General features: G+C 37.0%; 2 protein-coding genes across 5 annotated transcripts in view; one reads left to right on the top strand and one right to left on the bottom strand.

Moving 5' to 3' along the window:
- Positions 1-6,039: 6,039 nt before the first annotated feature.
- trim25l (tripartite motif containing 25, like) lies at positions 6,040-22,974 on the top strand. 3 transcript variants are annotated; one of them, XM_051711364.1, is made up of 21 exons: positions 6,040-6,843; positions 8,469-8,564; positions 9,439-9,672; positions 9,858-10,017; positions 10,972-11,037; positions 12,774-12,812; positions 12,897-12,935; positions 13,023-13,067; positions 13,146-13,208; positions 13,299-13,367; positions 13,439-13,501; positions 13,585-13,647; positions 13,738-13,806; positions 14,564-14,623; positions 14,713-14,784; positions 16,957-17,016; positions 17,350-17,421; positions 17,547-17,564; positions 17,821-17,886; positions 20,270-20,335; positions 20,425-22,974. In XM_051711364.1, exons 1-21 carry the CDS (start codon positions 6,190-6,192, stop codon positions 20,997-20,999), a joined length of 2,649 nt encoding a protein of 882 aa, XP_051567324.1. In that variant the 5' UTR covers positions 6,040-6,189; the 3' UTR covers positions 21,000-22,974. The 3 variants fall into 3 exon arrangements, with proteins under 3 accessions (XP_051567324.1, XP_051567325.1, XP_051567323.1); XM_051711365.1 differs by having other exon boundaries at positions 13,436-13,501; positions 14,567-14,623; XM_051711363.1 differs by having other exon boundaries at positions 13,436-13,501.
- A 139-nt stretch (positions 22,975-23,113) lies between these two features.
- LOC127448662 (trafficking kinesin-binding protein 2-like) overlaps positions 23,114-26,124 on the bottom strand; it is a 35,810-nt gene continuing 32,799 nt past the window's right edge. For both annotated transcript variants that reach the window (XM_051711361.1, XM_051711362.1), the window contains one exon: positions 23,114-26,124. This exon is cut by the window's right edge and continues 366 nt beyond it. In XM_051711361.1, coding sequence (XP_051567321.1) covers positions 25,716-26,124 — 409 coding nt within the window. In that variant the 3' untranslated portion in view covers positions 23,114-25,715.

Genomic DNA, 26,124 nt, shown 5'->3' with positions numbered 1-26,124 from the left:
AATGTGTATATATATACATATATATTTATGTGTGTGTGTGTGTGTATATATATATATATATACACACACAATACTGGTCAAAAGTTTTGAAACACTCATTCTTTAAAAAAAAAAAATTCACATTTAGAATAATAGTAAAGTCATCAAAACTATGGAATAATATAAATGGAACTATGGGAATTATGTTGTGACTAAACAAAATCCAAAATAAATCAAAACTGTGTTATATTTTAGCATCTTCAAAGTAGTCACCCTTTGCCTAGAATTTGCAGATATGTACTCTTGACATTTTCTCAACGAACTTCTTGAAGTATCACCCTGGGATGCTTTTAAAACAGTATTAGAAGGAGTTCCCATCTATGTTGGGCACTTATTGGCTGCTTTTCTTTATTATTTGGTCCAAGTCATCAATTTCAAAAACTTGAAAAGATCTATAATCAGTATACTTTGAAAAAGTATTCTTTTGAAGAAATAATCGACACTGCCCTCTGCTGTTATATTTCCATATTGTCAACCAATTATCTTTTACCATTTTAATGGGGGACCTCTATGATTAACCCTTGTGCGAATTTTGGGACATTTTTGCCTTTTTCTTTGTTTTTTCGATCATTTTGGCTGTGTTAAGGGGAATTTTGATATATCAACCTCATTTCCTAAAATATATCTATAATACACTGTGTACACAAAATAGTTACATTCAGGACCTTAAGGACAAAAATGTCCCCATTGAAACCCAATATTTGATCCCAGTACCATTAAAGCATATAATAATGAATTCTATGATATTATGCTTTCATTCCGGAGCCCTAGCTTCAAAATTAATTTTTTAAAATATTTTCCACCAGATGGGGTCATTTTTCTCATGTTTAGCCTATGGAGCAAATACATGCTTTTTTCTGTATTAAAAAATGCTAGTTTGTATGCTAGTTATTATTGAACGAGACCCATGATGTACGCTATATCAACTGCCGTCTCTTTTTTTGTCTGATATTTGGAGCAAACTGCAGGCCAATTGAATAAATTATGCAGCTAAAATTGTGTGGGTGTGTTGGTATGGATGTCAGAGTGTGGTTTGTATGTGTGTATTGAGAACAACAGTGGCATTATGTAAACAAACTGGCATTTAAAGGGTTAAAATCCTGAAAATGAATGAATATTTGGTAGTTGTGATCAGGATTGATGTTGTAAGTCAGTGAAAGTGGAAAATAATATTAATATACACTGGCGGCCAAACATTTGGAATAATGTACAGATTTTGCTGTACAGGAAATTGCGGAAGGAAATTGTTACTTTAATTCACCAAAGTGGCATTCGACTGATCACAAAGTATAGTCAGGACATTACTGATGTAAAAAACTGCACCATCACTATTTGAAAAAAGTCATTTTTGATCAAATCTAGACAGGCCCCATTTCCAGCAGCCATCACTCCAACACCTTATCCTTGAGTAATCATGCTAAATTGCTAATTTGGTTCTAGAAAATCACTTGCCATTATATCAAACACAGCTGACAGCTATTTGGTTCATTAAATGAAGCTTAACATTGTCTTTGTGTTTGTTTTTGAGTTGCCACAGTATGCAATAGACTGGCATGTCTAAAGGTCAATATTAGGTCAAAAATGACAAAAAAGAAACAGCTTTCTCTAGAAACTCATCAGTCAATCATTGTTTTGAGGAATGAAAGGTGCATGAGAAGTGCCCAACAAAGTCACCTGAGTTTCTGGACAAACTGACAGCTAGAATGTCAAGGATCTGCAAAGCTGTCATTGCTGCACGTGGAGGATTTTTTGATGAGAACTCTTTGAAGTAGTTAATTTTTTTTTTTTTTTCAAATTGTAATAGTAATTTTTCACATTATTAATGTCCTGACTATACATTGTGATCAGTTGAATGCCACGCTGGTGAATAAAAGTACCAATTTCTTTCCATAAGAGCAAAATCTGTACATTATTCCAAACTTTGGCCGCCAGTGTATAATATTTTTATGGCAGTTTTTTGACCCGGACATTTTTGTCCACTAAGGTCCTGAGTGTTTTTTTTTTTTTTTAATCTGACACTGCACAAAAAATAATAATGCATCAAAATCAATGTTGTTGCTAATCACTGACATATCCCAGACTGTGATAATCTAAAAAAAACTATTTCCCCTTAGCATTTAGTATATTGAAATGAATTCATTTTTTGTGGGGTTTTTTTCCCCCCATAAAAAACAAAATATTTGGTAGTTATGATCAGGACTGATGTTGGTTAAAAAATTAACTAATTGAAAGTGGAAAATAATATTAATATATAATATTATTATGGCAGTTTTTTGACACAGACAGTTTTGTCCTCTAAGGAACTCTGAGTAACTTTTTTTTTATTGACGCACAAGGGTTAAATGGCTCATTTCTACAATTTGGTGCCTTTCAAGTCCCCATTACAAGTAATTGGATTTAAAATATTTAATATAAACTGATTACAATTTTAATAGACTTTAAAAAAATCAGATATTGAAATCCTTTTAATTTAGTACAGTAGTGGAATTTTAATGTCCCAAGAGCTGCACGTTAAAGAAATGTGACAAAAGTAACTGTTAAATCATAGGATTTCTAATTTTGTCCCAGTACAATTAAGTGGTTAGTACTCATTCTCTCACTAACATATATTTATTTGTGGGAAATGTGGTAAAAATATTTTAAAATTTAAATTTCTTTGTGTGTGTTACTTGAATTATTGTCCACCTATGAGACTCTTATGACTTTTAATTGAAGATCTATTTTATGAAATGACATCACACACTGGAAATGACTAAATAAAATCTGCACAATAATGTTGGAGTTATTTGAAGTGTGTAACTTAAGTATGTTCGCCATTAGTTTGTCAGAAGTGGTGATCTCCACTCTGTTATGGGAAGATACAGGGAAACTAATGTCATATTAAAAATGTAATATATTTATGTAAACAGAAATAAAATAATACGTTTACAAATACGTTAAAAGGGATAGTTCACCCAAAAATGAAAATTTTCTCATTTACTCACCCTCATGCCATCCCAGGTGTATATGACTTTCTTTCTTCTGCAGAACACATTTGAAAAAAAAAAAAATAGAAAAATAGCTCAGTAGGTCCTTAAAATGCAAGTGGATGGTGATCAGACTTTTGAAGCTCCAAAAAGAACAGATAGTCAGCATAAACGTCATCCATACGACTCCAGCGATTAAATTAATGTCTTCTAAAGCGACACGATCACTTTTGGTGCGAAAAAGATAAATATTTAAGTACTTTTTAACCATAAACCATTGCTTTGCTGAGTTCACGTGGTCTCTTGTGTGACGTATTCGCATTGCCATATTACGGATGTACAGTAATCTCTCATTATACTCTTGGTTGAGACATCAGAATCAGAATAAACTTTATTGCCAAGTATGCTTACACATACAAGGAATTTGTCTTGGTGACAAATTATCTTATCCAGGATAAGCACACAACTGTGAGTAAACTAGGGGTGTGTAGCGAAGCCATTATATGTATTTGTATCTGTATCTGTTCATATGACAAAATTATCTGTCTCTGTATTCGGACAGAACCGGGTGTGGGCGGGGCTTAAACCGGAAGTGCGTCAAAACTAAATGAAACACCCATTTTTGTGTTACTCTTACATTTATAGTTTTTATCAATAAAATATGCCTTGTATATGCCTTTTCATAATAAAAGCTTAATAATAATAATAATAATAACTACTATTATACAATTATTATTTAAAAAAATATTATTTCTTACCAGATGAAGCTAAGTTTGTAGGCTACATTAACTGGGGAATATGCTGTGGTTTCTCCTGGTATTTCTGATATTAATATCTGCATGAAACAGAATTTTCATTTGTCTGTGCATGTACAACAACATTATTCTGGAGGCAAGAGGTGTCATTTTGGAATATTTTGTATTTGTATTTTGGAATAAAGTCTTAACCAGATAATTACCATAATCACTGATGTGAATATAAATGCGGCCAACTTTAAGAGATGGAAAGACGAGCTCAGATGTGAAATCATCATTTCAGGTCAGGAATTTAACATCGCGCTCAGGTTTAGGCTATAAATAATACATGGGAATCATTCTGTGTGAATCGTGTGATACATTAACATAGACATTTCAAAAAGTGGAAAGTGTATATGATGATGTATCTTAATAAATGTTGACAAGCTCCAAAATGTTGATAAACACTTGACAAGCTCCAGACGCGCACAATTAACGGAGACTGCAAACGGAGTCGAGACCACGGCCAACCGTTCTGAAATCACACCGTGCGCATTTTCATTCATAAGGTTTATACTTTAGAAATATTGGCTGCACAGATTCATAAATTTGTTGTGATTTTGGATAAGTTTATTTAAAATGTCGCTTGATCCTTGTGCTTTTTGGATAATCAGTCATACAAATATTTTTATATTATTCGGATGAATCTGTTATTCCTTTTAAAGTCATTATTTGTGCCTTTCCGGGTACATCCCTAGAATAAACAAACAGATACAAACACAGATCTGTACAGAAGTTCTCACGTGTCTCACATGCCAACGTGATTATGTCACACGCATACCGCTGCTGACTTTTAACTTTATAGATAAAAAGTACTTAAATATTGATCTTTTTCACACCAAAAGCGATCGTGATGCTTTAGAAGACATTAATTTAACTGCTGGAGTTGTATGGATGACATTTATGCTGACTATCTGTTCTTTTTTTGGCTTCAAATGTCTGATCACCATCCACTTGCATTTTAAGGACCTACTGAGCTAAGATATTTTTCTATTTTTCTTCAAATGTGTTCAGCAGAAGAAAGTCATAGGCTAAACACCTGGGATGGCAAGAGGGTGAGTAAATGATGAGAGAATTTTCATTTATGCGTGAACTAACCCTTTCAGTAATTTAGATGCAAGTAATTACCCACTAAATGCGGTTACTCACCTCAATCCGGGTGGCGGAGGACAAGTCTCAGTTGCCTCTGCTTCTGAGACCGTCAATCCTCGCATCTTATCACGTGGCTTGTTGTGCATGACACCGCGGAGGCTCCGAATGTGGGGGCTCATGCTACTCACCATGATCCATGCACAAATTACCACACGCCCCATTGAGAGTGAGAACCACTAATCGTGACCATGAGGAGATTACCCCATGTGACTCTACCCTCCCTAGCAACTGGGCTAATTTGGTTGCTTAGGAGACCTGGCTGGAGTCACTCAGCACGCCCTGGATTCAAACTCGCGACTCCAGGAATGGTAGTCAGCATCAATACTCGCTGAGCTACCCAACCTCCCCCCCCATTTTACTGTCTTAATCCCCAGCTCTCTATTTTTTTCCTCTTCTGGAGAGTCATTAAAATGTAAGAGTGGATTTTTTCTTTTGGTCTTGGAGCAAATGGGTAAGTGAAAATAATATTTGCTGTGATCTCCCATTCACCGCTGTCGAAGTTTACCCTGCAAATATTTACTTCCGCGTTCCAAAACCCGGAGTGTGAAAAAGGTCTATGATCCTTTAACATGTCCCTTAAATTATAAAACATAAAGATATTTAAAGCAGGGCTGTAGCTAGTGGGGTGAAAAATGGTACAATTATAGGGGCCCACAGGTCCAGGGGGGGCCACAACTACTTCTAAACAAAAACATTTTATAGCAAATGGGCCCAGAGCAATATAGAGTAAAGGAGCCCAAAATACCTTGCTGCAGCCCTGACTTAAAGAATGAGTTTTCAAAGTTTCAAATCTAAAAAAGCACCAAATTGTTGGAATGGCCCATTAGTTAAATCTTTAAACAGATATAAGACAGTTATTAATGCATGTTTACTTGTTAGATATATTTTTTACTACACCTTATTTGACTTTAACATTCATTTACTTCCTAGACATATACTGGTAGTGTAGATGTAGAAGGAATTCACACGTGGGCCTGATTTTCTCCCCAAACCTGCTCAGTGAGTGTGTCTCTCACCCACACCCAGTAAAACCAGACAGATAGACAGATACACACTTGTAGGCACACTCACACCTGGACCATTGGACCTGGACCATCACACTGTCTCTAGACTCCCAGGTGTCTTGAGTTTGTGTAGAGTAGATTACAGTAGAATAAACTTTATTTAATTGCAGGTGTGAGACCTCATCAAATACCCAAAGGCATCAAAATAATCAATTTGGCTGAACTTCTGAGAAAATGAGTGGTCCTTTGTGGACAGAGGAGCAGTTTAACTGCCCTGTGTGTTTGGATTTGCCTACTGACCCGGTGACCATTCCGTGTGGGCACAGTTATTGCATTGCCTGCATCGCAGATTACTGGGATAACGAGGGCAGGAAGAACGGCATCTATAGTTGCCCGGAATGCCGACAGACATTCAACCCTCGCCCGACGCTTTGCCGGAACACCATGCTGGCCGAAGCCGTTGAGCAGCTCCGCCGAGGGAACCTCAGCATCTCTGGGCGGGAATCCATCAAGAGCGCCCGGCGGGCGGCCTCCTCTGCCTCTGACCGGGCACGCACCCGGAGCGGCGGGGCCCCGAAACAGCTGCCGGGATCTGCTGTGCCCTGCGACCGCTGCCCGGAGCCCAAAGCGGCCGTGAAGACGTGCCTGGTGTGCATGGCGTCGTTCTGCGAGGTGCATCTGAAACCCCATAATACGCAACCTAAGCTGCAGAACCACGAGCTGATCGCGCCCACCGGTGACCTCAGTCAGAAGATTTGCCCCGAACACAAGTACCTGCAGGAGTTTTACTGCCAATCGTGTCAGATGTACGTGTGCTGGCTGTGCACCAGTAACCAGCACAAGGGCCACGAGAGTGTTTCCACTCAGGCAGAGCGCAATGAGAAACAGGTGTGAGTTTGTGTGTGCTTGTTTTACTTTACTTGTGAGAACCAACAGCTATGACCTCTTCAACGCAGCCTGACCGTTAAAAAGTTAAAAGGTTTACACAAACCGCCTTAATTACACAAATTTAGGAGACGTCATTGTGTAGGACGTTCGATAACGGTTTACTTGTCAAGGACTTTATCTGCTAGCAGAATGATGTTATTTAATTATATAACTTCGAAATACAACATTTTAGTCAACATTTGTGTCATGAATATTGAATGTTTTGCGGTGACCGTTTTATAATAGCAATAATGCATTCCATTCTGTGCCAAATTGTGAATATAGTCAGACTGAGGCCTAACGACATCTTTTAAAGGTACACTCAGTATTTGTTTCCCCCCATTAAAAAAGTTTTACTCCTAAAGATTTTTAATTTTGAAACATGTAAATCATGACCACTCACATGAGATGAGGACTCTAGTCATATCAGTAACCTTATAAAAGCTGTTTTATTCTACATGGGCCTCATGGGGGCTGCCATTTTAGAATCACATGACCAGCTGAATACAACTCTCTTAATATCAGTAACCGTCTTGTTATTGGACTCTTTCACTTTTGGATTAAATTAATCATGGCTGATTGTGAATAGTGAAATTCTGCAATGTCATTTGTTACTGAAAACTATTGATTTTGAATGATGCAGCATCCACACCACTAGGTGTCACTGTAAGTCCAAGATGACACAAGCAAAAAGTTACTGAGTGCACCTTTAACTGTGACTGTTCATAATATCATAAAGCACGTCATCTCATACCTTATTAAAAACTTCTAGAAATATACTTGTGGTGACAACAGCAAAAAAAGGTTTGTGGCCCTTTAAGGAATCCCTCATCCAAAAATGACAATTCGTCATCCTTTCACCCTCATGAGTTTCTTCCTTTAGTGGTGTACATTAGTTTAGTATCAGTTTGTTGGGTTTTATGAACATTATGCCCATTTCAAACAAGTTTCACAATGTAATTTTGGGTGGGCCACAGTAAAAATGGGTGGGGATGCAGCCAATAAGATCACATTGTCATTTATTTATTTGTTTATTTATTTTCTTTGATCAGTTTCACAAATTTGTTAAGATTTTTTTGAGAACAGACTTTCATAAAAATGTTTACTTTAATTTTATCAGAGAATAATCTCTAAAATTGCCCACCCTGGCCCACCCTTGCCACTGGCTATGTTTTTTTTTTGTTTTTTGGATATGGTAATTAGTACCATGTTTTGTTTTGTTTTTTATTTAATAAAAATGGTAATCATTCAGCACCACAGTTTGTACCATCGTATAGTTTCAGTCCTGGATGCTGATTTGTCAGTAATACCAGCCATTTTCATGACAACTACTATAAGTACATTTTATTTTTTGTCAGTGAGCATTGAAATTTATCTCATCTTTTAGCCCATGCAAGGCAGTGGCATAATTCACAATTTATGTTCATTCACTGCCACTGTTTTGAAAACTTATGTATGGCTGTGTATTTGTGTGTGGTATTGATGAATTGGTCTTGTTTCACTCTACACTCATTCCAGTCCACATTCCAGTCTATTCTAAACACTTGATTGTGTGTTTTGTGCGTCAATCTTTGTTCTTGAATCAGAAAGAGCTGGGCGCAGTCGTTTCTGAGAATCATCAGAGACTCCAGGAGAGAGAAAGAGAGCTCAAAGACATGAAGAAAGTCTTAGAGACGCTCACGGTAATTATTATATATGACTTTCGGAACAAATCACATTTTATAAACGTTCTGCTGGTTTTAAAGCACAGAGCCACAATCTAGAGCCTATTTAAAACAAGTCAACATAAATTTTTCCTAGTTCACACCGTCAACCATTTTTAAAGTCAACACACAAGCAGAACGGGTATTTTCAAGTTGGCATAAAACTGTTTGTGTCTTCAAACTAAGGTGACATACAACCAGTCACAATCTTTACTCAATTTACCCCAAAATGAAATTCTGTTATCATTTACCCATCATAATATGGAAGCCCATTTCCGTCAGATAAAAAAAAAAAAAATGTATACAAATCTATAATTTGGAGATAAAATGTTATGTTTTTTTTAGCATAATTTTCACAATCTCAAAAGTATGACTGTATCTTATAATTTGTACTTTTCATCTCATAATTTGTACTTTTTATCTCAAAACTATGACTTTGTATCTCAAAATTATGACTTTCTATCATAATTTATATTTTATTGTCATAAGACTTTCTATCTCATAACTTTGAGATAGAAAGTCTTATGACAATAAAATATAAATTATCTCAAAATAATAATTTTTTTTTCTTCAGAAAATCTTTAATTTGTATCTCATAATTATGACTTTTTATTTCAAAATTATGACTCTGTATCTCAAAATTATGACTTTCTCATAATTTAGATTTTATTTTCATAATTTTGACTTTCTATCTCAAAAATGTTACTTTTTGTCTCAAAATAATGCATTTTTTATCAGAAAATTATGTATTTGTATCTAATAATTAAGACATACCAAAGCAGGATTTATTTTTATTTTGTATGTGGCAGAAATAGACTTCTATACACTAGTGTGTGTGTGTGTGTGTGTGCAGCGTTCCTCAGACATGGTGAGGGATGAGGCAGATGTGGTCCTGTCTGAGCTCCAGGAGTCAATGCAGCGGATGTTGGAGTTACTCCAGGAGGTGATGCTCTCTGCCGGACAGGAAAAGGTCAGTGAGGCTCAGGACGTGGTGACCAAACTGGAAGCCGAAGTCAAACAGCTGAAGAGAAAAGATATGGAGATGAAAGATCTCATCAACTGCCAGGACAATATCTACTTCCTGAAGGTCAGATGATGGTTTTGTTTTATGGGGTTTTACAGAGATCTGTGAGGTCTTTCAAAATTAATAAGAGCAATAAAACAGAGCCACAGGGAGATGAGCAAGAAAATGATGACCAAATTGTGAGGCAAAACTAACAGTGAGTGAACTTGCATGAATGGCACGATTCTCTTGTTGTTCTCTTTCCACAGACGTATCAGTCTCTGTGTTCTCCACTGGAGGGGGGAGAGTTGGGGCCTGTGACTGTGAACCCTGAAGCCACATTTGATCCTGTGAGGAACGTCATTCTCCAGCTCAGAGAGAAGGTGGAGGAGATGTGTGACCAGGAGTTGGACAAGATCAACAAGACAGGCACAAACTCACAATCACACACACTCAAAAATGAAGTCTTTATACATACTTAATTGAATTCTAGAAAGTTTTTTTAAGATCTTTCATTCAGATTAAATCAGTTCCATTGAGCTAACGTAATTTAGTTGGATTAGGTCAAATTAATGTACTATAGTAGTTTTAACTCAACTTCATTAGGTTTGTCAAACTTTATTTAATACATTTTCTTATGTTGGTCCAAAATTTATTTTATTAACCTTTAGTATCAGGTGAGTATGTGTAAGGACAGTGAAACTGTTGCACTGTCAATTTAAAAGCAACTGTTTAAAGAGCTAAGCTGCTCTCAAATCAAGTACCATTTGAAGGTAAAAGTCCTTCCTCAACCTGAGCACAAGCGCCATTCTTTACCACAATGGTAACCACCAAAGCTCCAGCACACACTCTTTTTAAATACCAATATAACAGAACATTAAACATGAACAAATCTCCTCCTATTTTCATCTTGCTCAAAATTGTATAAATAAAAAACACATCACTGTAACACTTTGTTCTCCCTATCCAGTCCCATGCAAAGCATGCTGGGAAATGGAAATCCCCTGCCCAGTTTCCTCAATGCTACATTAGCACCACGAAAAGTGTTCATGTAGTCCCAACTCAAATGGATTTGGCAAATTTAAATGGATAGAACGCAATGAAAATGTTCTAGAATTGTGTTGCTTTAGTTCATTAAGTAAACTGATCAAGCAGCAAAAATGCTTTTTTATTTTTTTTGATTTTTTTTGAGTGTAAACTGGATCTGTCCATTACCGAGACAGTCTGTGGAATATCTGACTCCTCATAGGTGGATGCTGCACACTGGTGGTGGTTGAGGAGAGTCCCCTGTTCACTGTGTAAAGCGTTTTGAGTGTAGTGTCAGAAAAGCGCTATATAAATGTAACATTCATTCATTCATTATCTATTTCTTTCTCTTGACAGTGTACAACACCACAGCGTTCACAGTGGCTGACCGCAACAGCCAAAAAATGGGAGGCATTATGAAACGTGAGTGAATTTCTGTGAACATTTGGTAACAGTTAATTAAATTAAAATTCACTAAAATTATTTGTCCATATCAGTCAGCCCTATCAATTTCAAAGCTTCATTGGCATGACTATTATAAAGGTGCTGTAAGCGATTTTAGTGTTCTGAAGCTTTCACGTGGCTCAGCTGTTGAATTAGCCACGCCCCTCATTCCAAAACCCTGCCCTTCAAAGAAAATTTTGCGACCAAAACCGAGCAAAAGAGCAGCATTGTTTGTTCCTGTGGCTGTCAAATTCAACAGTGGCACAATAGCGCCCTCAACTGACAAACATTATGAATCATAGCCCTAATGATCCGCTTCAAATACAACACTATGAGAAAGAGCAAAATGATTGACAGGTGAAAAGCGTCAATGTCCACGGTTCGCAGACACATTGTTGTTTGCTGTTTACAAAGTCTACAGCTGTTAATATCTTTAAGGGAGTAGGAAAAATTTTTGCATACTTTTCCATGAAAAAAATCGATTACATCAAGTTTAAACACAATGGGCCTCATTTATGAAACAAGCAGAGCAAATTTCTTTGTGAAATCATTTTAACGTAATTAACAATTTACATAAGAACGGTTTTATGAATAATTTACACAGAAATTCGTTGTGCTTGATTCTGCTTGATTTGTTGGGCTGATAGTGCCAAAGCATCAATACAAAAACATAAAGCAGAGAAAGAATAAAATGCAAGGGAAGTTAATAAAAATATTAATATGTATCTCAATTAAAATGTTCTCAGTCTCAATTTGTATATTAAGAAACATCCCTTTTTCAGGACACTGTATTTTAAAGATAATTTTGTAAAAATCCAAATAACTTTACAGATCTTTATTGTAAAGGGTTTAAACAATGTTTTCCATGCTTGTTCAATGAACCATAAACAATTAATGAACATGCACCTGTGGAACGGTCATTAAGACACTAACAGCTTACAGACGGTAGGCAATTAAGGTCACAGTTATAAAAACTTAGGACACTAAAAAGACCTTTCTACTGACTCCGAAAAACACCAAAAGAAAGATGACCAGGGTCCCTGCTCATCTGCGTGAACGTGCTTTAGGCATGCTGCATGGAGGCATGAGGACTGCAGATGTGGCCAGGGCAATAAATTACAATGTCTGTACTGTGAGACACCTAAGACAGGGCTACAGGGAGACAGGAAGGACAGCTGATCGTCCTCGCAGTGGCAGACCACGTGTAACAACACCTGCACAGGATCGGTACATCTGAATATCACACCTGCGGGACAGGTACAGGATGGCAACAACAACTGCCCGAGTTACACCAGGAACACACAATCCCTCCATCAGTGCTCAGACTGTCCGCAATAGGCTGAGAGAGGCTGGACTGAGGGCTTGTAGGCCTGTTGTAAGGCAGGTCCTTACCAGACATCACCGGCAACAATGTCACCTATGGGCACAAACCCACCTTCACTGGACCAGACAGGACTGGCAAAAAGTGCATTTTTATATTTATAAAGAATATATAAATATTATATATATATATATATATATATATATATATATATATATATATATATATATATATATATATATATATATAAATAATTTATAAACATTCAACAAGACATTAATTAACATATGTGGTGATGGAAGCAGTGTCCTAGTCTACAGGTTTTGTCATTGTTTCATCTGTTAACAATCTATAAGCTTGCTCTTCTCAACTCTGTATTTTATTTTTGTAACAGTGTTTTCTGGAAAGGGATCCAAAACTGCTCGTGCACAAGGTATAAAAAATATAAATTAAAATGGTGCATTTTTGTTTGTTTGTTTATCTAAAATGGTTTCTGATGTATGTAAATATTTTTCAGGGCCTCCGCCGCTGCCATCAGTGAGCACGCGGGGATCTGGTAAAATATTCAAGTTCATCATGAGTAAATAACTTTCAATGTCAAATATCAGTTGTGAAGTTTGTACGTTGTATTTCCTTTCTTCAGGTGTAACTACACGTACACAAGCCGTCAGAAACAGTGAATCACGAGGTGAGACGAAATAGTTTTTAATGAATGTATGCGAATGTGATTTTAAAACGTTTTTATTTCAAATTCTGTATTGATCAGTTAACAGAGCCGCTACAAGCTCTCCAAGACCCGAAAGATCACCAAGAGAAGAAAGAGATGACAGTAAGTCATGAGCACTTTTCATACTCGTGTACATTTTTAATAATCTATAGTTTGTAAAATAGTTTGATTGTTTTGTTTTTCACTTCTCAGCTGACAGGAGTAGAAATTCAATGAGACCAAGAGAGACACAAAGTAGAGAAGAAAGAGAAGACAATGACGGTGAGAGACAGAGAAAAACATTAACACATATAATGACCGATATAGTTTGCTTATTGTTTTTGTCTCAGCAGACACCTGGAGTTTAAGTACAGTCAGATCAAGAGGGAGACAGAGACGAGATGAGAGAGAGCAGGGTGAGATGAGTTTGTTTGTTCTGTATTTCAGTGTTCAGATGGATGTGCAAATTTTCAAACATGATTCGATTATCTGTGTACAGAAAGAGAGACCTCGCAAAGGCGTCAAAGTACACAAAGCAGAGACACACGTAATGAAGAACAAGGTGAGTTGACACATGCAAACACACTCTTACCTGCACACTGTCATAAACATTGTATTCTTATTCTTTTTCTTTACCTTTGTGTTTCCTCAGCTGACACCTGGAGTGTTACTTCATTCAGACCCAGACAGACGCAGCAGAGTGGAGAAGAGAGAGATCAGGGTGAGAAATGTGCCATACATAAACACTTGCATTCTTAAAGGGATAGTTCACCCAAAAATAAAAATTCTCTCATCATTTACACACCCTCATGCCATCCCAGATGTGTATGACTTTTTCTTCAGCAGAACACAAACAAAGATTTTTAGAAGAATATTTCGGCTCTGTAGGTCCATACAATGCAAGTGAATGGTGATCAGACCTTTGTAGCTCCAAAAATCACTTAAAGGGAAAATAAAAATAATCCATATGACTCCAGTGTTTAAATTCATGTCTTCAGAAGCGATATGATATGTGTGGGTGAGAAACAGATCAGCATTTACTGTAAGTCCTTTTTTACTATAAATCTCCACTTTAACTTTCAGATGTGAAAGTGAAACTGAACAGGCACCACATGTGACTTTCAGATGTAAAAATGAAAGTGGACATTTGGAGTAAAAAAGGACTTACATTTTTATCTGTTTCTCACCCACACCTATTATATTGATTCTGAAGATATGGATTTAAACACTTGAGTCGTATGTATTACTTCTATGTTTCCTTTGTGATTTTTGGAGCTACAAAGTTCTGATCACCATTCACTTGCATTGTATGGACCTACAGAGCAGAAATATTCTTCTAAAAATCTTTGGGATGGTATGAGAGTGAGTAAATGATAAGAGAATTTTTGTTTTTGGGTGAACTGTCCTTTTAAATGTACATAAACACACACAAAAACACATACCATTTTTTCATAGCTGTTGTTTTACACAAATCTCAGCAGATCGGTGGACTTTAAGTTCGCTCAGACCGAGACAGAGGAGGGAGGTCAGAGAACAAGGTGATGTTTGATTCATGTCTGATTAGTGAAATTTAACAGATTGTTTTATGTAAGAATTGTCATGTTTATGTCTGTTGTCCTTCAAACAGCCAATGGAGAGACACAGAGCTCGAATCAGCAAAGACCAAACACCACAGACAGACAGCAACCTGCCAGACAATGTGAGTGATGCACTGTAAATCAAATGATGTCAGTTTAAAACAGCACAAACAGACAAGTGCTCTGCCATGGAATGTGTTGGATGGTGCTGGATCCCTATTGTATATGTACTGATGTTCTTATTATTAGGGGCCAACAGCCTAAGGTGTAAATCCCCTGTTGGATCTTTTAGTGACCATTCTTCTTCTTCCTCCTCCTCTGACTGGGAATCTATGGCAGCCCATTGATCCTATGGTAAAAAGTTGTGAAATTTGGCACTTAGATCTGAACATTCTTCATGGCAAATTTGGAGTCTCTAACTCAAACCCTCCAGCGCCATCAACAATTCAAAGTTACACTTGTGCTTATGCTAATAACTTTTGCCCAGTCAAATGGACACCATTATTATAATTTCCGCCCGATTCGATTTTCTGCCATTTTTTAAAGATTTTCAAAATGGGTGAGCATCATGACAAAAAGTTCTCACATTTTTTTGATTCATCAAATCGTTTAGAACATATAGGTTGATAACTGAATTTGGGACACGATCGAAAAATTAATTGGCTTATTTTTTCTAAATGATTTGATAAATCGAAATTCTTTTGATAACATTTTGTCATGGGGGTCTCTAGATGATGCATGCAAAATTTTGTGCGAATGGGACCAACAGTCTAGGAGAAATTTGAAAAAGTATTTTTTGCTGAAAACTCAAAATGATGGATGGAAATGAAATCGGAGATATACGTTTTGTTTTCATTTAATCCTTTTAAGTCTGTGAACCCCATACCTAAGAAGTAACAATTGTACTCAGTAATGAAATTACTTAGCCCCTAACAGTTCTGTTCTTTAAAATTTGGTTATTTCTGTCATTTTCTCCACTTTTGTAAACTCCGATAATTGCCGTTTGTGTCTGTATTTTTTTTAATATATACACTGGCGGCCAAATGTTTGGAAGAATGTACAGGTTTTGCTGTTTGGGAAGGAAATTGGTACTTTAATTCATCAAAGTGGCATTCAACTGATCACAAAGTATAGTCAGGACATTACTGATGTAAAAAACAGCACCATCACTATTTGAAAAAAAAAAATATTTGATAAAATCTAGACAGGCCCCATTTCCAGCAGCCATCACTCCAACACCTTATCCTTGAATAATCATGCTAAATTGCTAATTTGGTACTAGAAAAATCACCTGCCATTATATCAAACACAGTTGAAAGATATTTGGTTCATTAAATGAAGCTTAACATTGTCTTTGTGTTTGTTTTTGAGTTGTCACAGTATGCAATAGACTGGCATGTCTTAAGGTCAATATTTGGTCAAAAATGGCAAAAAAGAAACAGCTTTCTCTAGAAACTCGTCAGTCAATCATTGTTTTGAGGAATGAAGGCTATACAATGCATGAAATTGCCAAAAAACTGAAGATTTCATACAAAGGTGTACACTACAGTCTTCAAAGACAAAGGACAACTGACTCTAACAAGGACAGAAAGAGATGTGGAAGGCCAGATGTACAACTAAACAAGAGGATAAGTACATCAGAGTCTCTAGTTTGAGAAATAGACACGTCACATGTCCTCAGCTGACAGCTTCATTGAATTCTACCCACTCAACACCAGTTTCATGTATAACAGTAAAGAGAAGACTCAGGGGTGAAAGCCTTATGGGAAGAATTGCAAAGAAAAAGCCACTTTTGAAACAGAAAAACAAAAACAAAAAAGGTTAGAGTGGGCAAAGAGAACACAGACATTGGACAGCAGATAATTGGAAAAGAGTGTTATGGATCTTAACCCCACTGAGCTTTTGTGGGATCAGCTAGACTGTAAGGTGCATGAGAAGTGCCCGACAAGACAGCCACATCTATGGCATGTGCTACAGGAAGTGTGGGGTGAAATGTCACCTGAGTATCTGGACAATCTGACAGCTAGAATGTCAAGGATCTGCAAAGCTGTCATTGCTGCATGTGGAGGATTTTTTGATGAGAACTCTTTGAAGTAGTTTAAGAAGTTCTGAACATTTTTTTTCAAATCGTAATAGTAATTTTTCACGTTATTAATGTCCTGTCTATACATTGTGATCAGTTGAATGCCACTTTGGTGAATAAAAGTACCAATTTCTTTCCATAAGAGCAAAATCTGTGCATTATTCCAAACTTTTGGCCGCCAGTGTATATTTTCTCATTCTGTTCTCCTCAGCGGACAGATGGAGTCTGAGCTCTCTCTTACCCAGAAACAGGAAGAAAAGACAAGACACAGGTGCGCTCAGGAACACACACACACACATACAAATACAGAAACTAAGCTTGGTTTTATTAAGAATTCTGCACTGGTCATTCTGGTTTTTTTACTATGCAGATAAACTGCTGTATTTCCTGTTCATGACGTTCTGTCTGTCATATAAATGCACACTTTGGTCTAATGATATTCAGAGCTCAAGATGGCTCAGATTGACCTCTTATTTTTGTTTGCTATGGTTATTAAATATTTCTAACCACTGAACCTGTCAGCTACACTTTCATTTTTCAGACCACATTACTAATGACATGATAAAGTTACATGACATCATGTCACATTTTTCACCATTTGCAGTGAAAGATGCCACACCCACTATACCAGAGGCAGAGCCAGTGAGACCTCGTAGCCCCTCCTCTCTCAGTGCCTGTAAGTCACTCACTGCTCACTGACAGTTAAATAATGCGCTTCAATGCTGCTATATTTCCTTTAAATAAATTGCCATCATCTAGTTATTTAAAAGAGCTAAAACTCTCTATCTGTTTTCTCTATAGGGGGGGAGCCAAAAGAAGGTAACGGATGAAGATGTTTTATTTTTTTTTGCTGTAGATTTAAAGTAACACAAAAATTAGATATTCCATAATGGTGGGCCCAATTAAATTGAAAGCATGGAGTGGTACTTACATTGAAGAACTTTGGGTTACTCACGTAACCCCGGTTCTCTAGTAACAAGAGTGAGGTATCTCAGAACAGCAACAAAGATTGAGATGTAACTTCTTCACTGTCTCCCTCTGGTTTTGACTTTTTTTTTTTTTTTTCTCTGTGCAGTGAATCCCGGCCTGTTCCTGGACTCACCTACTGGCAATCCCATGATGAATTCTGCTTTCCCCACACGTAAACATCTCAAATATAGATTAATATAGACAAATATAGATAGATAGACAGACAGACAGACAGATAAATAGATAGACAAACAGATATATACAGTTCTGTGCAAAAGTTTTAGGCACTTGGGAAAAATGTTGCATAGTGAGGATGTCTTCAAAAATAATGCCATAAATTGTTTTCATTTATCAATTAACGTCATGCAAAGTCGAGTAAACATAAAAAAAGCTAAATCAATATTTGGTGTGACCACCTTTACCTTCAAAATAGCACCAATTCTCCTAGGTACACCTGGACACAGTTTTTCTTGGTTGTTGGCAGATAGGATGTTCCAAGCTTCTTGGAGAATTTGCCACAGTTCTTCTATTTCGGCTGTCTCAATTACTTCTGTCTCGTCATGTAATCCCAGACTGACTCAATATTCAGTTGGGGGATCTGTGGGGACCATGCCATCTGTTGCAGGGCTCCCTGTTCTTCTATTCTATTTGCAAAAGAAATGTTTGGGAGTCTAAAATGTATATATCCTATTGACACACTAAAGCTGAAAATATAATATAATATAATATAAATAACCATCTTAAGACAAATGTTTTTGTGAAGCATCTTATGTGCCTAAGACTTTTGCACAGTACTGTGTATATATATATATATATATATACATACAGGTGCTGGTCATATAATTAGAATATCATCAAAAAGTTGATTTATTTCACTAATTCCATTCAAAAAGTGAAACTTGTATATTATATTCATTCATTACACACAGACTGATATATTTCAAATGTTTATTTCTTTTAATTTTGATGATTATAACTGACAACTAAGGAAAATCCCAAATTCAGTATCTCAGAAAATTAGAATATTACTTAAGACCAATACAAAGAAAGGATTTTTAGAAATCTTGGCCAACTGAAAAGTATGAACATGAAAAGTATGAGCATGTACAGCACTCAATACTTAGTTGGGGCTCCTTTTGCCTGAATTACTGCAGTAATGCGGCGTGGCATGGAGTCGATCAGTCTGTGGCACTGCTCAGGTGTTATGAGAGCCCAGGTTGCTCTGATAGTGGCCTTCAGCTCTTCTGCATTGTTGGGTCTGGCATATCTCCTGGGAACAGGGATACCATGGTCCTTAAACCAGATACTGGTTGCTTTGGCACTGTGTGCAGGTGCCAAGTCCTGTTGGAAAATGAAATCTGCATCTCCATAAAGTTGGTCAGCAGCAGGAAGCATGAAGTGCTCTAAAACTTCCTGGTATATGGCTGCGTTGACCTTGGACCTCAGAAAACACAGTGGACCAACACCAGCAGATGACATGGCACCCCAAACCATCACTGACTGTGGAAACTTTACACTGCACCTCAAGCAACGTGGATTGTGTGCCTCTCCTCTCTTCCTCCAGACTCTGGGACCCTGATTTCCAAAGGAAATGCAAAATTTACTTTCATCAGAGAACATAACTTTGGACCACTCAGCAGCAGTCCAGTCCTTTTTGTCTTTAGCTCAGGCGAGACGCTTCAGACGCTGTCTGTTGTTCAAGAGTGGCTTGACACAAGGAATGCGACAGCTGAAACCCATGTCTTGCATACGTCTGTGCGTAGTGGTTCTCCCCCACATTTTTGAATGGGTTTTGTTTCACAATCCTCTCCAGGGTGCGGTTATCCCTATTGCTTGTACACTTTTTTCTACCACATCTTTTCCTTCCCTTCGCCTCTCTATTAATGTGCTTGGACACAGAGCTCTGTGAACAGCCAGACTCTTTTGCAATGACCTTTTGTGTCTTGCCCTCCTTGTGCAACGTGTCAATGGTCGTCTTTTGGACAACTGTCAAGTCAGCAGTCTTCCCCATGATTGTGTAGCGTACAGAACTAGACTGAGAGACCATTTAAAGGCCTTTGCAGGTGTTTTGAGTTAATTAGCTGATTAGAGTGTGGCACCAGGTGTCTTCAATATTGAACCTTTTCACAATATTCTAATTTTCTGAGATACTGAATTTGGGATTTTCCTTAGTTGTCAGTTATAATCATCAAAATTAAAAGAAATAAACATTTGAAATATATCAGTCTGTGTGTAATGAATGAATATAATATACAAGTTTCACTTTTTGAATGGAATTAGTGAAATAAATCAACTTTTTGATGATATTCTAATTATATGACCAGCACCTGTATATATATATATATATATATGAGAGAGAGAGAGAGAGATAGACAGACAGATAGGCAGATAGACAGACAGACAGTTAGATAGATAGACAGGCAGATAGATAGATAGACAGACAGACAGACAGACAGATAGATAGATAGATAGATAGATACATTCATTGTCTGATAGATATTGCATATGGAAATGTGTCCAATTCAGATTTCAACACAGTTTCTCTTTCTTTACAGTGAGAGAAATTAACATTGACAGCATTCAGGCTCCTGAGCCCAGAACTAGAGATGAGTTCCTGCAATGTGAGTCTATTCCTCATAGATCATGACTACGTTTCTCGTTTTGTCATGCTCACCTAACTTATCCTTTTCGCTCTCTCGCGATCCATTAGATGCTTGTGATTTGACCCTGGATCCAAACACAGCTCATCGGCGTCTGGTTCTGTCTGATGGAGACACTGTAGCCACCCTACACCAGACATCGCAGTCCTACCCTGACCTCCCTCAGCGCTTTGATGTCTGGACACAAGTGCTCTGCCTGCAGCCCCTCTCCTGCGACCGCTGCTACTGGGAGGTGGAGTGGAGGGGGCGTGGCTCCTCTCTGGGTGTGGCCAGTGGCTCCATGCCCCACAAAGGTGCGGATTCAGTGGCGGGGCTTGGTTACAACAACCAGTCGTGGAGCTTGGAGTTGTCAGACATGTGCTGTGCGGCCATGCACGCCAACAAGAAGGTGGAGATCCCTGTTATCTACAGCCCTCGTGTGGGGGTGTTTCTGGACAGAACTGCAGGGTCTCTGGCTTTCTACAGCGTGGATGATGGATTGGTTCCTTTACATAGGTTTCATGGATCATTTCCATCACAGCTGTATGCTGCGTTTGGTGTGGGCTGTGGGGTAGGGGTGGGGCTTGATTTTGCCATGGGCCAGTTTAGTTCCACATCAGACAGCATTAAAATCTGTCCATTGTGAATTGTTGGGGAAATTGCACAAAGAACATTTCCGGGTCATATTTCACCACCCTCAAAATATAAAAATAAATAAATAAATTATAATAATAAATTATAATATTATATATTTATAATATAATATTTTTAAGATAATTAAGATTTTTGTGCACCTGGAATTTTGCAGTGCAGTTTTCCAATCATGGAAAAGTCATGGAAAATTAGAAAAATACCTAAATGTCCTTGAAAATAATTATTTGTCCTGGAAAATATTTTAACTGTGTTGCAAACAAGGTTTTTGTTACATGTACAAAAAAATGGTAACGATTGGAACTCAGAATAGGAGTCAAATGCACAAATTTGAATTGTTTTGTCACTGCCGGTGCCTGCGCATTGTGAAACAACATCAACGGTTAACTGTCATGAACAAATCCCTGTCACATACATTTTGTGCTCATCTGCTGTCATCTCTGCTTTGCTTCGTTCCAACCTTGCTGTTGTGTTAACCACAAAAACATTGAAATGATATATATTTAGACAACGATGATGGTCAGACCATGGATTTATTTGACAACCAATTCACACCGAGTTGGTAGTGTGGAGATTCGGCCTTCATACCTCAGGATGTGAATTAATTTGTAATAATTCAACAATGGGAGTCTGCTTATACCAGGGTTACCACATGTAGTATGTGGAAAACATGGACAGAATCACAGAATCTAGTAAAAAAACGCAGAATGTCATGGAATACGATATATTTGGATGAAAAATTTATGTTTAAATGCACAATTAATCAAATTAAAATTGCGATATGTCCCAGTGTGATAATTAAGATGCAAAATTCTGTGATTTAATTGAATAAATAATCTGCGAGTGATGCGCACTTCAAATTGAATGTGTGAAGCTGGCCGCTGATATTATCATCACGCTCGCTCTTGTGTGTGTGTGATGACAGAGAGCAGAACACTCTGAAGTGTGCAGCACATACAGACTATGTATTTATTTAAATAAATCATAGCTTTACGGGGATTAATAATCACACTGGGCCATGTAGTGAACTGCTTATCTGGAGGTGAGAAACTACCATTAAAAAACAGAGAAACACCAAAAATAAAAGCTCGATTTAAATTGACGCATGTGTTTTTGCTTAAATATTACACTTGTTGGGCACATTAAAATGTCCTGGAAAATTGTGCCTTGAAAAGAGTGGGAACCCTGATTATGACAATTTCATGACAGTTAATTAAATAACTCTCATTACTGCAAATTAAAATGAAAATCTTTCTGTCCAGACACAAGAACTTTATTAAAATCAACAAAAAATAATTACAGAACTACAACCAAGATGTATATAGGTAAATAAATATACTTGACAATTTAAAATATTTATTTGCATTGCAGTAATAAGAATGAGATTTTTACATATTACGGTAATGATAACAAGCTGTGAAATTGTGTTTATTTTCATGAAAATAATGACACCAATGCAAATATATTTACTTTACAATTTAAAATATTTATTTGCATTACAGAAAAGGGAATTAGATTTTTACACATTACAGTAATGATAATTGGGGGTGAAAATGTGCTTAATTATCCTGAAAAACAAATGACATCTATGTAAATATATATACACTTTAAAATGTAACATATTTATTTGCATTACAATAAAGAGAATTCGATTTTTACACATTACGGTAGCCTAATGATAATTGGGGGTGAAAATGTGCTTAATTATCCTGAAAATAATGACAACAATGCACAATGGTATAAAATATAGGGTTTCATTTGTTTTATGCATAATATTCATTTTTTCTTTAGATTTTTGAGCAGAAATATAACCCAGACATGTTCTTGACAGGTTTCATGAGATTCACGCTGTTAGGGATCAGGGTTAAATGCATTGAACGGCTATGGCAAATAACGGACACAAATAACTAATTTACATAAATATAAATGTTTAAAATTTAATCATTTAATTTATGCATATTTTAATGAGGGGAAAGAGTGCAATATACAGTACTGGTAAATTGTTTCAAACATGAAAAACTTGAATAAAAAGCCTTGGAATTCAAGTTATTGTTATTGAGAGTCTGTGAAGTTATCAAACTAGCAAGTACAAAATGGAAGGGACACAGATTGATTTTTGTTTGTTTTATTATATAAACAAAAACGATGCTGATACAGGATTCTAAAAGCAGCTAAACACATAGGAAAACACATCGGACATGGTTACTACTGTATTTTCATCTAACTAGAACTATTTATTAACTATGTCATTAGCACAAAAGTAATCACTTGGTGCTTATGACATCATCTTCAAGGCATTAACCTTTGACCTGAACGGCAGCAGAGAGCTTGATAACATGGACAGCAGGATGGAAGTAAGGACACTTTGATACTCAATTCATGCGTTAAGCAGTACCATAAAGCAGTCATTGTATACAGTATATGCAGCAGGCATGCTGGTATAATTCTAAAAAATGTGTATGATTTGATCCCAAATAGTGACGGATAGCCCTAAGTTATGCAATAAACATAGTTTTAAGTCACATTTAGCTTAGTTTGTATTCTTGTTTGTCAGCATCTAACAAAGCTCACAAATGTCTCACCTGGAACACAAGTTTCTAAAGCAGACTTATTTATTTTCCCTGTGCTGTCATTATGTTTACTACAAAACACAAAAACGTCAGTTTACCACACAGACACACAATTTTAGCTTATAAAAATTACAATTCAGACATAATGGACAAATAATCTTGGTTTTAACCCATATACAAGGTCTTTGTGAGTTGAGTCCCTTCTCAAACTCCACCAAAAAACATGATATATATTAATCTCTCATTCCTATATGAAATAGGTTAGTAAATAATATAATTATCTCTCAAGTTACGCATTACCTTATAGTCTAGTTTTACTGTATTGATAGATAACATGGGTAATGTCTATTTACAACATTTTTTTTAATTGAATTTAATTGAAAATTAAAAGTGCACAAAATGAGAAAATAGTGGAAAGTATAAGTAACAATGAGGAGGAAGCACACATGGGGCCACTGAACAATTCACTCAGGGTTCAAAAGGTCAAAGTCAAGACCATGTACTGTAATAAAAGGGGTTATCTTGGCCTGTCAGATAAGAAAGAGAAAGATTTGATGTATTTTATCACTAAAAACTTAATTTGTATTTTTGATTATTGAGGGATGTAATGGCAATAAAGAATGACCTAAAATTGACACGTAGCCTAATCAAGATACAAAAAACCAAAAACAGAACAAATAAATGATTATAGGAATCAGAAAATCAAAGAGCAATTCCATTCCAGTTAGACATGCAACCATGTTAAACCAATACAAACGTGTTAAATCTGTGCGCATCACTTTGAACCTTTTCACACATCTAGTGTACATATGAACCAATCACCACATTCCCTTAAATACACAGTCCCTGAATATTATTTTAAATAACAATCATAATAAAACAATTTATAACAAGGTTACAAGTAGTTTAAAAGGACGGAATAAAGTCTGTACAAACCCAAAGTCAATAAAATCCTGAGCGTTGCAGATCTGTTCTTTTCGTCACCAACTTTACCGAAAACCAATTAATTCTGTGCAAATTAATAAATACGTGATTTGGACAGGTGAGGAATAGCTAGTTCAGGCACACTAGCATGCTGGCAGTACGTAGGACGTAAACATTTTATAGCACAATGATGGACATAATGGCTCAGACAGCTATAAATCTATCTGGCACCTACAACTGGATATAATGTTGCAAAGATTAACAATATAAGAGCTAGGTTTTTGTTCTACTAAACATCTGAGAGGTATCATCCATCTGTAGTGTGAGACAGATGGCTTAACTACTTGGAGAACCTCTGAATGAATCAAGACCCCTAAAAAGAGGCTGTGGAGATGCAACCTTCTATTTGTACTTCCTAAATTCCATTCCTATGTGCGTTCATTACGCCAATCTTCTTTACACACTTCACCTTTGACACTCTACATGCAAACCACCAGGAGACTAAATCAAAGTGACACTATCTTCTATATAAACTTACAGAAACCATCATAGTTCCAGTCTTCTAACATTCCTTTAGACTTCCTTCCTACCTTCCTGATTTTTCTTTTCTTGCCTCCTTCCTTCCTGCTTTTTTTACTTTCTTCCTTCTGGCTTCCGATATTTCCTTCCTGTTTTCTTACTTCTGTCTGTCCTGCTTTCTTTCCTTCTTTCCATCCATCATTCTTTGTTTCCTTTTTACTTTCCTACCTTCTGTCATCCCTCCCCACATACTTGCTCTTTCCTGAAGCATCTAAAACAACACACCTCCACAAGTTAATAGGCAGAAAATAAGGTTTAACGATATGTTAATCAGACAAAATAAAGGACAAAAGGCTTGACAATAAAGAAAGAGAGGAAACAGCAAAGATGAAAAGATGGTGTTTAAGGGGAAAATTGGGATTAGAGGTCTGTATTTCCTCTCGAGTGCTATGATAAGGCCTTTAAAATCTTCATTTCAACATTAACATGGCAACAAGACACATTTACTTCATTATTGTGCTTTTAAAAACAACCCAGTTTCATCTTCAAATTTCTTTCAGCCTCTTTCTCTCTCAGTTTTGTGGAAAGCAGGAGGGGAAATAGACAGTATTAATAAAAATATGTAGGATATGAAGTCAGAGTCACCAAAAAATGGCATTGATTTATCATTTTTACTGTTTGAGGCCACTCCCACATTCTTATGAATTATGCGGAGAGGGTGGGGCATGAGAAAGGGAGGCGTGTCTACGTGAGGGCCGTGGTTCGTTCAGGTTCCCCCACGGTGGAGTGGGAAGGGCCAGGGAAGTAGGGTGTCGGGGCAGGACAGGAAAGGATGGACTGGAGGCAGATGCACTACGGCAACCAACCATGGCAGGGAGACTTTGATTACGCCGAAGTCCATCCAATAAACTGCCTCCTCCTGTTGCAAGGAATGTGGCAGATTCTAGTGCATGGGCACCGTCAGCATCCGCCCTTTGGCGCACTTTTTTATCCAAGCCTAGCTTGCGTAGATGCTCTACAAGGTTGACCCCGTGACGGTCAGGTTTGGTTGACTGCTCTTGAGGGGAACGTTCCGGCCTTAAGAGATCTGGTCTTGAGGCACGGCCG

This window comes from Myxocyprinus asiaticus, chromosome 12 (genome assembly GCF_019703515.2).
Source record: "Myxocyprinus asiaticus isolate MX2 ecotype Aquarium Trade chromosome 12, UBuf_Myxa_2, whole genome shotgun sequence".
In the NCBI taxonomy this organism is placed as follows: Eukaryota; Metazoa; Chordata; class Actinopteri; order Cypriniformes; family Catostomidae; genus Myxocyprinus; species Myxocyprinus asiaticus.
Note: the sequence above shows the minus strand (reverse complement) of the source record. Positions and strands in the feature narration are given on the sequence as shown.